Below are 14141 nucleotides of genomic sequence, written 5' to 3' on the forward strand. Positions count from 1 at the left end.
CCAAGGATGTCCCGCGGGTGAGTAAAACACAGTCTAATTTTCATTTTTGGGTGAACTAACCCTTTAAATCTTAATATTAAGCAACGGAAACTTAACATTGATAATAAGAAATTTTGGTAGCACTTTATTTTACAGTACGTGTACTTCCCTGGTACATACATGGCAAATATCTTGTACCTACAGGCAAAAGAGTGGTAACACAAGGTACTTACCTGAAGTGTATGTACATGGTAACAAATAAGAAACACGGCTGTACTTAACAGTTGTACATGCATGGTAATTATTTTGTATATACAGATAAGCCCCCCCCCCTTAACACTATTAAGCAGCTGTGTTATGAACATGCAAAACTGTATCGCACGTGTGCTACAGTGGAAAATGTATTCATCGCACAGACCAGTTTTTTCGTAGCACGTGCGACATACAGTATATGTACTGTACAGCCCTGCTTTACATACTAATGATATGTACATGGTAAATGTGTAGCACCTACAGAAAAATGTGGTATTATGTGGTAACTAAATATGTAGTACTTACCAACAAGTGTGAGTAATAACGGTCACTATCAGGTAGTGTCAGTATATGGTAACTAATAAGACACATTACTATACTTACTAATGGTCTATACATGGTAAAGTTTAACAAAGTTTGAAGAACTGGTAATTCCTGTGTAATGTTTATATGAAATGGTGCACTTTATTTTACAGTCCTATTTACATATACTTACTACGTACAGTCATACTAATGTACTATGTACCTATTAGTTAATGTACAGAATAAGTTATGCGGTACTCAAGTTGGGGGGTATAAGCATAGACCAAGGTACTTATCGAGTAATTGATGGTAGGTGACATTGCAGTTTACTTTCCACCTTAGTCCATGTTTATACCCCCCCAACTTGAGTACCGCATAACTTATTCTGTACATTAACTAATAGGTACATACACCAGTACGTACATATGAAGTATATGGAAATTGGACTGTAAAATAAAGTGCACCATTTTACTCAAACATTACACAGGAATTACCAGTTCTTCAAACTTTGTAAGCACTGTTGTGGAGAGCAATTTAGCATTAACAGTCCTACACAAGCAATTAAAAAATAGTCCTCTTTTTGTTAGGTAAGGTTAGGACTTACCAAGCGTACCGTATATACCAAGTACAGTATGTGTCTTGTTTGTTAACACATAATACCACATTTTTCCGTAGGTGCTACACATGTACCATGTACATATCATTAGTATGTACAGTAATGCGTCTTATTAGTTACCATATACGGATACTGTAAGGACGTGCCTGTTTGTACCCACTTGTCCCTAAGTACTACATATTTACCATGTATATACATTAGTAAGTACAGTAAAGTATCTAATTAGTTACCATGTACGGGCACTACCTGTAAGTACCCACACTTGTCTGGATGTACAAACAAATTACCATGCATGTACGATTGTGAAGTACAGCCGTGTTTCTACATGTACATACACTTCAGGTAAGTACCTTGTGCTACCACTCGTTTGCTTGTAGGTACAAGATATTTACCATGTATGTACCAGGAAAGTACACCAGGGAAGTACACGTACTGTAAAATAAAGTGCTACCAAAATTTTTCTTGAGAACCAAATCAGTATATTAGAATCATTTCTGAATGAACATGTGACACTGAAGACTGAAGTAATGGCTTCTGAAAATTCAGCTTTGCCATCACAGGAATAAATAACATTTTAATTTATATTCAAATAGAAAAGAGTTCTTTAAATTGTAATAATATTTCACAATATTATTTGTAAATTGTAATAATATTCCACAATGTATTTTTGATCAAATAAACGCAACCTTGGTGAGCATAAGAGACTTCTTTCAAAAACATTTAAAAAACGTATTTATGTATTCTAAATAATGGTAATTATATGTTAATTATGCAAAATGTTAATTATTTTTCCAAAATAAGAGGGATCATACAAAATGCATGTTATTTTTTATTTAGTACTGACCTTTCACATAAAAGAGGTTGAATTTATAAAAATTACCCCATTCAAAAGTTTATATACACTTGATTCTTAATACTGTGTTGTTACCTGGATGATCCACAACTGTTGTTTTTTTGTTTGTTTTGTGATAATTGTTCATAACTCCCTTGTTTGTACTGGACAGTTAAACTGCCTGCTCTTCTTCAGAAAAATCTTTCAGGTCCCAAAAATTATTTGGTTTTCCAGCATCTTTTGCGTTTTTGAACCCTTTCCAACTATGACTGTATGATTTTGAGATCCATCGTTTCACACTGAGGACAACTGAGGGACTCATATGCAACTATTACAGAAGGTTCAAATACTCACCAAAGAATGCATGTTATTTTTTATTTAGTACTGACCTGAATCAGATATTTCACATAAAAGACGTTTACATATAGTCCACAAGAGAAAATAATAGTTGAATTTATAAAAATGACCCTGTTCAAAAGTTTACATACACTTGATTCTTAATACTGTGTTGTTACCTGGATGATCCACAACTGTTGTTTTTTTGTTTGTTTTGTGATAATTGTTCATAACTCCCTTGTTTGTACTGGACAGTTAAACTGCCTGCTCTTCTTCAGAAAAATCTTTCAGGTCCCAAAAATTATTTGGTTTTCCAGCATCTTTTGCGTTTTTGAACCCTTTCCAACTATGACTGTATGATTTTGAGATCCATCGTTTCACACTGAGGACAACTGAGGGACTCATACACAACTATTACAGAATGTTCAAACGCTTACTGATGCTCCAGAACGAAACACGATACATTAAGTGAAAACTTTTTTGAATTTGAAGATCAGGTAAATTTAACTTATTTTGTCTTCTGGGAAACATTAAGTATCTTCTGTAGGCTCTGAAGTGCAGTACGAAATGAAAAGAAATAAGAAAAATGTGCACATCATCATTCTGTACAAAAGTTTACACCCCTGGCTCTTAATGCATTGTTTTTCCTTCTGGATCATCAGTGAGCATTTGAACCTTTTGTAATAGTTGCATATGAGTCCCTCAGTTGTCCTCAGTGTGAACAGATGGATCTCAAAATCAAACAGTCATTGTTGGAAAGAGTAAACAAAAATGCTGTACAAATGTACAAATACACAAAAACACTGCGAATTTGTGGAGAATTTTTCTGAAGAACAGCAGGCAGTTTAACTGTTCAGGACAATGAACTCGCTTACAACTTTCACAAAACAAACAAAACAACAACAACAAAAAACTCCGCCCCACACGTACGTTCACAACCCTGGCAGCAACGATGGCGGAATCTGCTATGCCTGCCGGCCACAGCATATTCAAGCAAAAGCCAACACAGAAAAGTTGTGTGAAAAAGCAAAATCAGCGTAACTCCCCTATCAAGAAGATACAAAGCAACCTCGGCGTCTGATTCCAGGCCTTCCCGCTCCTTGAGTTCTCTCCACCGTGGGAAAGCTGCTCCAAAATTTACGCGGGTCCTATCTCTTGCCTGATCGTTTTGTTCCTCTGAAATTTTCCTCTTTTTTTTTATCTGCCATCTATGGCTATCTATAGTAGATCTGCTAATATCCGTCCTGTGGACTACCTGAGCGCTCTCTTCTTCCTATCATTACTAGACATGCCCCTTATTGCTGATTGACACTGGTGAAAACATTTTTCCAATATTTTTTAGTGCACCTTATGTAAACTTTTGAATGGGGTAATTTTTATAAATTCAACACTTATTTTCTCTACCTACTGCTGTTAATCCTCTGATTGATCTTTTTTTTTTTTTTTTACAGGTTAATGATGTGAATAGTCCAGGCATCGACTGGACTAATGAAAATGACAGGTTGTTAGTGTGCCAAGTGTGCATTAAGCTGGCAGATATTAATGGGCCAGCCAAAGACCGCAGCCTTCACCTCAAATGGACAGAGGGTATCGTAAATGAGTTTTATGAGCAGGTATGTCCTATTCACTTCACAATACGCACACAACATACACGTACACAAATGAGATCAACATTTGTGCATTTTTGCATTTCTGCCTTCATAGGGTGATGAAGAAGCCACTCTAGGATTACCCATCAGTCCTTTCATGGATCGCTCAGCACCACAGTTAGCAAAGCTGCAGGAGTCTTTTATCACACACATTGTCGGGCCTCTTTGTAACTCCTATGATGCTGCCGGCCTGCTGCCAGGATACTGGATTGATGAGGAGGGATCAGACGATGAAGAAGAGACGGAAGACTTTGAAACGGAAGATGAGGAGCTGGACGAGGATCTTGAACCAAGTATGAATATACAGTTGTGCTCATAAGTTTCAGAATCCGTAAAAAGGGAGATTTTTATTTAGTACTTACCGTACGTTAGGTGTCGCACACACTAATCGAGTAGTTTTCCTTACAGAGAGGAGGAAGGGTCAACGTCGGCTATTCTGCAGCATCATGCAGCACTTAACAGAGAACCACAAGGTGTGGAAGAAGACCATCGAAGAAGAGGAGAAGGCCAAAGAGCTGGAGACTCAGCAGCAGCAGCAATCCGAGAGCCCCAGCCTTCCTCCGTCCACCTCCTCCTCCGATGACATCCAGGTCATTCAAGAGGAGGCCGAGGAGGAGGAACGGCAGTAGCAAGAGGAGAAGATCAAGAAATGAAGCTCACTGAAGGGCTTAAACAGAGGTGAATGACCCCTCCCTCTCCTTCACCTACACAAACACACACATTGACACCTAGAGGAAGACCCTAGCGGATCTCCCCGCGCTGAAATTTGTCACTGTGCCGACACTCTGAAGCTAATGCAGTTCACATTGTGTTGAAAAAGGCCTTACTACTGTGAGAGGACCCTTTGGTGGGAACCCCACTTCTATGCACTTTCACCCCATGGAGAAGCAGCAGAGAGCGAACGGAGCTTTGAAGATGCAGAACCGTGTTGTGAGATTAAAACAAGAACACAGGCAAGGGAGAATCGTGCCATCCATGGTTCTCTGGCTGTGATGCTGCCTTGAACGTAGAGCTCTTAACTCTCCCGTAGGTACTTAAGTCCAAAAGGACACAAAAAAGACAATGACGCAATTGACACCCGTTACCAAAGCGAACAGTTCAAAAACATAGAAAGACTACGACTGAAGCCGTTTCAGGCTCAGTGTCAAAATGTGCCTGTCTGAACTTTAAAAAAAAAAATATATATATATAAAATATTGTTTGTTTTTATTTTTCTTGTGGTCCAGAAAATGGGCTATGCACGCTGCACTGTATGTGCAGTCCCCAATTCATGCTGGCGACATAAAACACTGTATTACTAAACAGAGTCATTAGGACAAGTGGAAATGCTGACATTTTGATTGAAAAATGACCTGACTTCTGCATCGTTTTGGATGCTTTTTTTATTCATGTTGACCACCTTCTTGCAGTTTTTTGTTTGCCTTTGTTGTTTGTAAGATTGTTTTTCTTTTTTTCGATCCTTGTTTTTTGCGAAAATTTAAGTCTGCAGTTTCAACTTGCATGTCGAACGTTCTTTTCAGAGGTGGGACAGAAAAAAAGTTTCTATTTTTTGTATGAATAACTTGAAAGTCGCTAACAAAAAGAGATGCTCCCCTAAAGTGCAGTGTCCTAGATATTAACTCCAGTTCTTATCAGCTGCTCCAGACTGGTATATCCATGCTTATTTTTTTCAAAGACCCCCTGATAAGAATTGGGACCCAGGGATGTTACTGAAAACTAAATGTTTGAGTTAGCATGCATGTCATAGACAAAACATTGCTTTGGGGCAACTTCACGTTTGGCATTATTTGAACATGCTTGTGCTTAAATGATTGCCAAACGCAAAATCTGGCCAGATAATTTTCAAGTAATCCAGGGTTTCACCTTGAAAGCTGTACTTTTATTTTCCTTCGCATTTTCTTATTCTTCACCATAAGGCAGGTTTAATACTAATAGTTTTTTTTTGTCTGAAGCAAGAACTCTAGGCATTCCACTAGAATAATGAGGGGAGGACGGGGAGGTGGAGATGAACCCGGGTCTCTTTCTCTCTCGGTCTGCTTCACCTCAACAAAAACTCATTTTGTCTCTGTAGAGGAAAGTTCTCAAGTAGGCAATGTAAATCAAACTAGTATATTTAAGAGTAAAAAAAAATGTAAATGTGCACATTTTACTACCAAACAAGTGTTTAACCTCTGCATAGAAAGAATACTTGCATATATAAATATATATATAATATTATATATTTTTTAATTAATCAACAATGCATCTGTTTTCTACATACAGCTGACATATATTGTACATTGAGACCATGTAATTATCATCTTGTTTCAGGAGTTTTTTTTATTTTTTTATTTTTTTAAATCTAATGCTATTTACAGATGTGGATGTTTGGGTGTTGTGTTTTTCAATTTGTTAGTTGTTTTTTTTTGGGTGCACTGTCTTTTGTTCCTGCTCATAACCACTCTTTACCGAAAGCCCCTTATTTCTAAAGCTGGCGGTGATGCCGAATGCCTCCCTGTCTCTTTCTCTCTTTGTGGGTTTGTTCATTAGTCACTTTTTGGTCTATGCTCAGGGTGTGTTCTGTGTTGGGGGCTTTTGCGAACCCAAAGCAGCTTGTGGTGCTTCTCTCTCTCTCTCTCTCTCTCTCTCTCTCTCTCTCTCTCTCTCTCTCTCTTTTCTGTCCCGACTGTGTGTTCATCATTTCTTGGATCCGGGACCCCAGTGTGGCTCAGTTCGTCCCCCCTCCCCATCCACTTCACTGAGCTCACCCTGGATGGGCTCAAACCCACGCACTCTGAACATCATTCAGGATGCCAAGCAGGGTGACTGCGGATCAGAGCATCACAGCACCCCATTCCCTCGTGCTGATCACTTGCTTGACTGTGGTATCTCACTTTTGGGGGTTGGTGGCACCACAGTAACCTCCAATGTTCCTGTCATCAGTACCTTCATGATGGCGTTCACTTTTTATGTAGCATTTAGATAGCAATGTCTGATGTAACCATTCAGCCTTTTCAGGGTTGTGGGGGGAAATGGACTTCTTTGCTATTATTTATAACTGTCATAAAAGCACCATCCCTGAACAATAGTTTCACTCTCTCTCTCAATTGACTTGTCTGTCTGTGTCATTTTTTGTGTTTTGTGTTTTGTGTTTTGCATGGGAGTGGATGTGTACTTGCTTGTTCTAAGTCAGGGGTTTTCAAACACTAGTGTCTGAAGAGGGAGTTTTTTATGAGAAATTTATTTTAGGGTCATCAAAGTCAATGTTTGCACTTAATATATTAAAGAAATGTATTGACAGCACTATAGGTTTTAAACAATAAGAAAAAACCTGCATGTTTTTGTTCACCAAGGCTCCATCAATGACCAAAAATACAGAAACAAACAGTAACATTGTGATCTATTGTAAATTCACTTTATTAACTGTTTTTCAACAGCCATTACTCCAGTCTTCAGTGTCACATGATCCAACAGAAATCATTCTAATATGCTGATTTGGCGCTCAAGACATTTCTTTTTATCACAGTGCAAAACAGTTGTGCTGCTTAATATTTTTGTTGAAACCATGAAGCTTTTTTTTTTGGCAGGATCCTTTGATGAATAGGGAGTTCAATAGAATAGAATTTATTTATGAACGTTATTAAAAAAAAAACACTATAAATATCTTTACAGTCACTTTTGATCAATTTAATCCTTGCTGTATTAAAGGAACACTCCACTTTTTTTGAAAATAGGCTCATTTTCCAACTCCCCTAGAGTTAAACAGTTGAGTTTTACCGTTTTCGAATCCATTCAGCCGATCTCCGGGTCTGGCGGTAGCACTTTTAGCTGCAGCTTAGCATAGATCATTGAATCTGATTAGACCGTTAGCATTTCGCTCAAAAATGACCAAAGAGTTTCGATATTTTTCCTATTTAAAACTTGACTCTTCTGTAGTTACATTGTGTACTAAGACCGACGGAAAAAGAAAAGTTGCGATTTTCTAGGCCGATATGGCTAGTATGTACGGCAGCAAAGTTCCTTGATTATTACACCCGATTGAGAGTATAGTTCCTAGTCATATCGGCCTAGAAAATTGCTACTTTTTATTTTCCGTTGGTCTTAGTTACACGATGTAACTACAGAAGTGTCAAGTTTTAAATAGGAAAAATATCGAAACTCTTTGGTCATTTTTGAGCGAGATGCTAACGGTCTAATCAGATTCAATGATCTATGCTAAGCTGCAGCTAAAAGTGCTACCGCCAGACCCGGAGATCGGCTGAATGGATTCGAAAACGGTAAAACTCAACTGTTTAACTCTAGGGGAGTTGGAAAATGAGCCTATTTTCAAAAAAAGTGGAGTGTTCTTTTAATTTCTTTAAAAATGTACTGACCCCAAACTTTTGAATTTGACTATGTATATGTAATTTATATTTTCTTCCCCCACAAAACTACACTGAAAAAAAAAATGTATTTTGCAAGTTTTTGCACATATTTTTTAAGTAAAATTTAAGTATGGAATTAAGTAAAATCTACTTAAGTTAAGTAAAATTAGCAAAGGAAATAAGTCAATTTAATGTGGCCAGTTAGAGTTTAATTTCTACTTAATTATTATGTTTTCTCTGCAATACTCAAGTACATTTAACGTTTTGTAAACGTGCACTGAAAAAAACATGCTATCAAAGCATGTGGTTTACTTACAAACATGTAAATAAGCAAGTAGACAGCTTGTTATCCTTTTTAAGATATGTCTACTCAATATAGTTATTACCCAAATGAACACAGAGGCCTCAATGTTTGGTTCCCAATACACAATGACGCTAACAATCAATGGATAGTGTTTGAGTATGAATGGGTCATTTTGAGTAGAAAACTCAAGAGGTCCCAGAACACCAAGTTACTAAACATAACAAAAGCAACCATAAAACAGTGTAAATAGAACTCGAAAACAGTGAAAATTTTAACCTTATTAATTATTCATGCCCCAGTGCATGATGGGAACAACAAACTTTAAACTTAAATTTCTACAAACTTAAATTAATAAAAGATACTTCATAAAAGACTTTAATAAAAGATACTCTGTCTACTTATCAGGAAAGCTTTTAATTTTTAAGTATACAGCATATTAAATATTTATTTATAAAAAATGAGTATCTCTTGTCAATACATTCAAAATACTTCTATTTCAACAATTTACTTTCAGTAAAATGACAATAGAGAAACCAGTTATTTAATTTTGGAAACAATTTTTACAGAGGGTTTTTTTTGTATAGATTAACATTTCTGGAAGGGGGTCCCAAGGGGATCAAAATATTTGGGAGTCCTTGTCATCGAACTCTTTGAAAGCCCCTGGTCTTGTTAATAGTAGAATCAAGAAATCCAGCAACCATTAGCACCCACAGCAGCGTACGGTCTGAGGAAACGATGCAAACCAAGCGCCAGCTAGGGATCAAAGAGGAATAATAGAATCATAATACTTGTGCAAACCACATTATCCAGGTACATATGTAGTTTTAATCACACCACCACACTGAATGCACATGCATTGAACATGACCTTTCACCTATTAAGAGAAGTAGAACGTCTTCACCCTTTGCTATTATCTCCATGTGACAACATTTTTGACATCATCTAAATGTGTGCTACTGAGCATCATCGAGCTGCATGTTGCTGCTTATTTTTCTTCGTACTCAGATGAAAGCCAAAGTGTTCTCCTGGGAGGAACTGCCTGTAAGATGACAGTCAGCAGATGATGAGTCCCCAAGTGTAGGTCGTATGAAAGGCCAGCCTTATCTCTTCAGATGACAGCATCTCTGTGACAGCTTACCCAAAGCAACAATGCCCCTACCTGTCACTCCGTTTTTAATTGAATTTTGTTTTTTGACCTGTAAATGTTTTTTTACAGTGAGAACAGAAGGAAAATAAGATATATGTACTAAAAAAGAGCAACATATTACATAGGTTCACAATTAACAAACACTTTGTCATTGAAATCCATTCATTTCTGATATGTGCCAGACCAAATCATAGAATTACATGAGTCAATCAGTCACAGGAAATATTAAAGTTTCTATCTATATGCTCCTTTTCCAGCTTGGTTTATGTGGTGTATAATTGGCTTCAGAAAATTCCAGCACAGTTGAAAGCGAGGTCAGTATTAAACACAGCTTGCATTAAAAAAAGGCTTATTTTGTCAGTTTTTTTTTTAAATCATAACATGCAAAAAACTTGTTAAAAAGAAAGTACAAATAATATTGTGCTATAAAGTGTATATTGGAGTCCAGCTTTTCACGAAATATTGCAGCTCAAGTTTCTTGATAATCTCTTTCCACTGAGATAAAGTAGGGACAGGGCCGTTATTCTTGCAGAACTGATACATGGCATTAAACCAACGGGAGTCATGAAGCATTTCCAAAACTTTCTGGGAAAGGCAGCAGTTTGCCTCTCACTTGCCCGACTCCAGAACTGGGGGAATACAAGGAATGCTGGAAAAGGCAGACCTCCAAACCGTTATAGAGATAAACCCTGTCAATCATTGACACAATAGCTGTTCTCATATTGACAAGCACAACGTTCAGATTTGCTACACCGTACACTTTTTGGTTCAAGTTATGAAAGATACATGCTACATTTATCTTGATACCCTCATGTACGTTCTCGTTTGGTAACACATGCTCATTCTTTGCTCTCCAGAGCATGTGTTCTGTAACAGTACTCTTATCACTCTCAGGCTGGGTTCTGTGAAACTATGGAGGACACGTTCTGAGAATTTAACAAGTCAATATCAGAGGTCAGTATTCCCCGCTGAAAACCTGATGGAATTTAAGACGGGGAACTGCTCTGCTCTCGTTTGCGTTTCTTAGCAGGAGGTGAGTGCACGTGTTCCAGAGCTCAAGGGGCATTTTTTACTGCTGTCTCCTGATGGCACATATGGAGTACGGCCGAGGCTGAAGGGTCATGCCTAGTTTCGGAGAGAGACTTGGAATAAAGCCTTCGGGGAACTGAAGATGGAACCTCTGGAGCAATGTGGTGAAGAACAAGAACATCTCCAGCCGAGCCAACTGCTCTCCCAGACAGTGGCGCTTACCTAAAGACAAACATATAGAAATCACATACATCTGAACAACGAAAAGCTTTTAGATGTACTGATTTCCCAAATATTTGCTGTTTACCTATTGAGAAAGGAAGAAATGCTTCATGCCGGACAAATTTGCCATTACAGCCAAGGAACCGCTCTGGCCAGAAGATGGATGGGTTGCTCCAGTACTTCTCATCAAAGTGCACTGAGTACAAGTTAGTGATGACCATGGTGCCCTTGGGGATAGTGTAGCCACGCACCACCGCATCTTGAGACGTAGCGCGGAAGATGCCCAGTGGGACAACATTGCAAAGGCGCAGGACTTCATGCAGCACTGCCTCCACATACGGCATCCCCTGCTTGTCTTCAAGAGCAGATGGTCTGCCATTCAGGATGCAATCGATCTCCATTTGGACCTTTTCTGCACGGAAAGAAACATAACGTGATTAGTGCAACGACATTAAAAATGTTGTAAATTAGAAAAAATAGCCATTGCTCTGTGGGCACCAACCTTGTATCCTGGGATACAGAGTTATGTAGAGCATAGCCCAGCGCAGACAATTTGTGGTAGTCTCTGTGCCTGCAATGATGAGTTCTCCAACTGAGAAAATGAGATTATCTTGAGAGAAAGATGTAGCTTTATCGGTGGCGCTCTGCTCCATTTCGTCCAAGTAGGCATCAATGTAATGTTGGGGCGACTGGGGTACCCTATCTTGTGAGAAGCGCTTTATGATTTGCAGAAGGAAGTCGTAGACCTCGTTGGCATTGCGGAAGAGCTTTTGGTGCTTCCCGAAGGGCACGTACTCCATCCAGGGGAAGGCGTTGTATAGGAAAGCCCAGCCACTGGCTGCCAGCTCCACATTCTCACTGAAGATCTCAATCATGTGCTGAAAATCGCTGTCGTCGTAGGTGAAACGTTGCCCAAAGATAATGAGGTTGGTGATGTTGGACACGGCATTGGTCACAAGATGCTTAGGGTTAAAGGGCTTCCCCTGATGCTGGTCAATAGCATCGAGGAAAAACAGGCACTCCTCAGAAATCTTCTCAAACATCCGCTGACCACTGCCAAAATAGCGGAAGCAGTTCACAGCCAGTTTATTGTGTTCAATCCAGCTTTGACCGTATTTGCAGTTCAGAAGGCCTAGACAGAGAATAAAAAATGCTGAGAGAGGTCGGTTTAAATATGGAAACAAAGAAAGTTTATCTAATGATAAACTTTTTTTGTATGTTTAACCAGAGATTATCAGTCAAACAGAACTAGTCTCATGGGTTAAACACAGATTACAAGAATTGCGATACTGATAATGTGATAACCTCATGTGTGACTGTCCGCTCTTCTCTAGTTGTTGCCCCAACTCTGACATACAGTACCATACCAGAGGCTTTTCTCTGAATCACCCAGGTGGTTAAAGGCATAGTACACTAAAAATTAAAAATATTTTTCCCAGACAAAATTTAATAGTAGCCATGACTGTTATAAGCTCAAAAAAAGAAAAAACTCACAGTACATATATAATGTTTTGTGCTGCAAAGATCAAAATGAATTCACTGCTTAACTTCAACTGCTGCATTTTGTTATCATTATCAGTGAATAATGAGTTATTTCTTTCTGTTTTTCACACAAACATATCCTGTGGCTCCGGAAGACTCGGAATACAGTGCATAAGTTAAATGGACTATATAACTATTTATGGACATTTATAGTATTGTTTTCTTTTTCCTTTTCCTTTCTTTTTTTATTATTCCATTGAAACAATAACAGCATACAGGTTTAGAAGGATATGAGGGGGAATAAATAATGTCAGAACTTTCATATTTGGGTGAACTATTCCTTTACTCTAGTTCATTCTGCAGTGATCTATTCTGGGAAATCATTCTAAAATAAAATATTCTATAAGGAACCACTTACCTCCCATTTTTGTCATCTTCTGAAATAAAGGGAGGGATGGACGGTCTGCGAAAACCTCACTTTGGTGATACAGGCACTCTTTAATGGCATCATAACCATTTAGTATAACAGTCGAGACTCCTCCCAGGTCTAGACTGAAAATCTGGATAATAAAATAGCAGTATTCATCATTAATCCACTCCCCTGCCAAACATTTCTACTAATGAACGGAGTATAATTAGAAGACTACTTCCACCCTCATGGTTACAGTGAGGAAATGAATTGGGCATGCTGACTCAGCATGTCTCTGCCATTCTGCAAAACTGAGTGCTGCGGCGCTCTGCCAAAAATGCAACGGCATATGCAATACTCCTTTGTTCTTTTCGAACACCTCAGCTACACTTCTCGCGAAGAGAACTGCGATTCACTATCACGGACCAATCAGCTGTGAGCTCGATTTGACCTCAGCACTAAAATGAGTGAATAACTGTCGGATTGTTTTAATGAAAATATAATAAATAATTATAGCCTATTAATATTATTAATAATTTACTTTATATTAAGTGTCTTTAACTACTATATACTAACATTTAAATTATTAATTTAATAGTGCTTGCATCGTATGTTTACGATGAAAATAAGCAGTGTTGGGGGTAACGCATTACAAGTAACGCGAGTTACGTAATCAGATTACTTTTTTCAAGTAACTAGTAAAGTAACGCATTACTTTTTAATTTACAAGAGAATATCTGAGTTACTTTTTCAAATAAGTAAGTGATCTCCTGTCACCATGTTGCGAGAAATCAGATGTTTCTGTAGTTCTAAAATAAATATGAATATGCATTAATTCATCTCACTCACAACAACAACAAAAAAAAAAACAGATTCAGTTTTCCTCAAAATTAATAAAAATAATGCAACTCAGAATATGACGCAAACCTGCAATAATTAAATGTTAAACAATACAAATATCCTTTATGTATTTAATCCCATTCTATTAACCAATGTCTTTGCTTCTGACCTTCGATGATCCAGTTCAACCGTACTAATAAGCAAAAATTACTTTAGATAAGTGCCTTTTTTTATTTCTGAAGTGTGTTGAAATTTCTTCTGCATTCTACTGTGTGGACGTAAATTTACTTTCTCTTCAGCCTGAGGCTTATTCATTTCACTTTTGGTGTGAAAAGGCTTTTATATTTGCCAAAAATAAATCTTTTTTATTTTAAAAACAAACAAGCAAGCCCTGTCCA

The 14141-nt window shown here is 37.9% G+C and overlaps 2 protein-coding genes across 2 annotated transcripts in view; one reads left to right on the plus strand and one right to left on the minus strand.

The window, feature by feature from the left end:
- LOC107700615 (cGMP-inhibited 3',5'-cyclic phosphodiesterase B-like) overlaps nt 1–6284 on the plus strand; it is a 71345-nt gene extending 65061 nt beyond the window's left edge. The window contains exons 15-18 of the mRNA XM_016502346.1: nt 3770–3931; nt 4023–4260; nt 4376–4645; nt 5920–6284. Of these exons, the coding sequence (XP_016357832.1) occupies nt 3770–3931; nt 4023–4260; nt 4376–4596 (621 nt within the window). The 3' untranslated portion in view covers nt 4597–4645; nt 5920–6284. The remainder of the gene's footprint in view (nt 1–3769; nt 3932–4022; nt 4261–4375; nt 4646–5919) is intronic.
- Nucleotides 6285–9255: 2971 nt separating this feature from the next.
- Nucleotides 9256–14141, minus strand: part of LOC107700616 (vitamin D 25-hydroxylase-like) — an 8945-nt gene continuing 4059 nt past the window's right edge. The window contains exons 2-5 of the mRNA XM_016502347.1: nt 12913–13054; nt 11515–12144; nt 11098–11424; nt 9256–11012 (exon numbers count right to left, since the gene is read on the minus strand). Coding sequence (XP_016357833.1) covers nt 10831–11012; nt 11098–11424; nt 11515–12144; nt 12913–13054 — 1281 coding nt within the window. The 3' untranslated portion in view covers nt 9256–10830. The remainder of the gene's footprint in view (nt 11013–11097; nt 11425–11514; nt 12145–12912; nt 13055–14141) is intronic.

This window comes from Sinocyclocheilus anshuiensis, unplaced genomic scaffold, assembly GCF_001515605.1.
Source record: "Sinocyclocheilus anshuiensis isolate Anshui unplaced genomic scaffold, SAMN03320099.WGS_v1.1 scaffold1099, whole genome shotgun sequence".
NCBI classification, from domain to species: Eukaryota; Metazoa; Chordata; class Actinopteri; order Cypriniformes; family Cyprinidae; genus Sinocyclocheilus; species Sinocyclocheilus anshuiensis.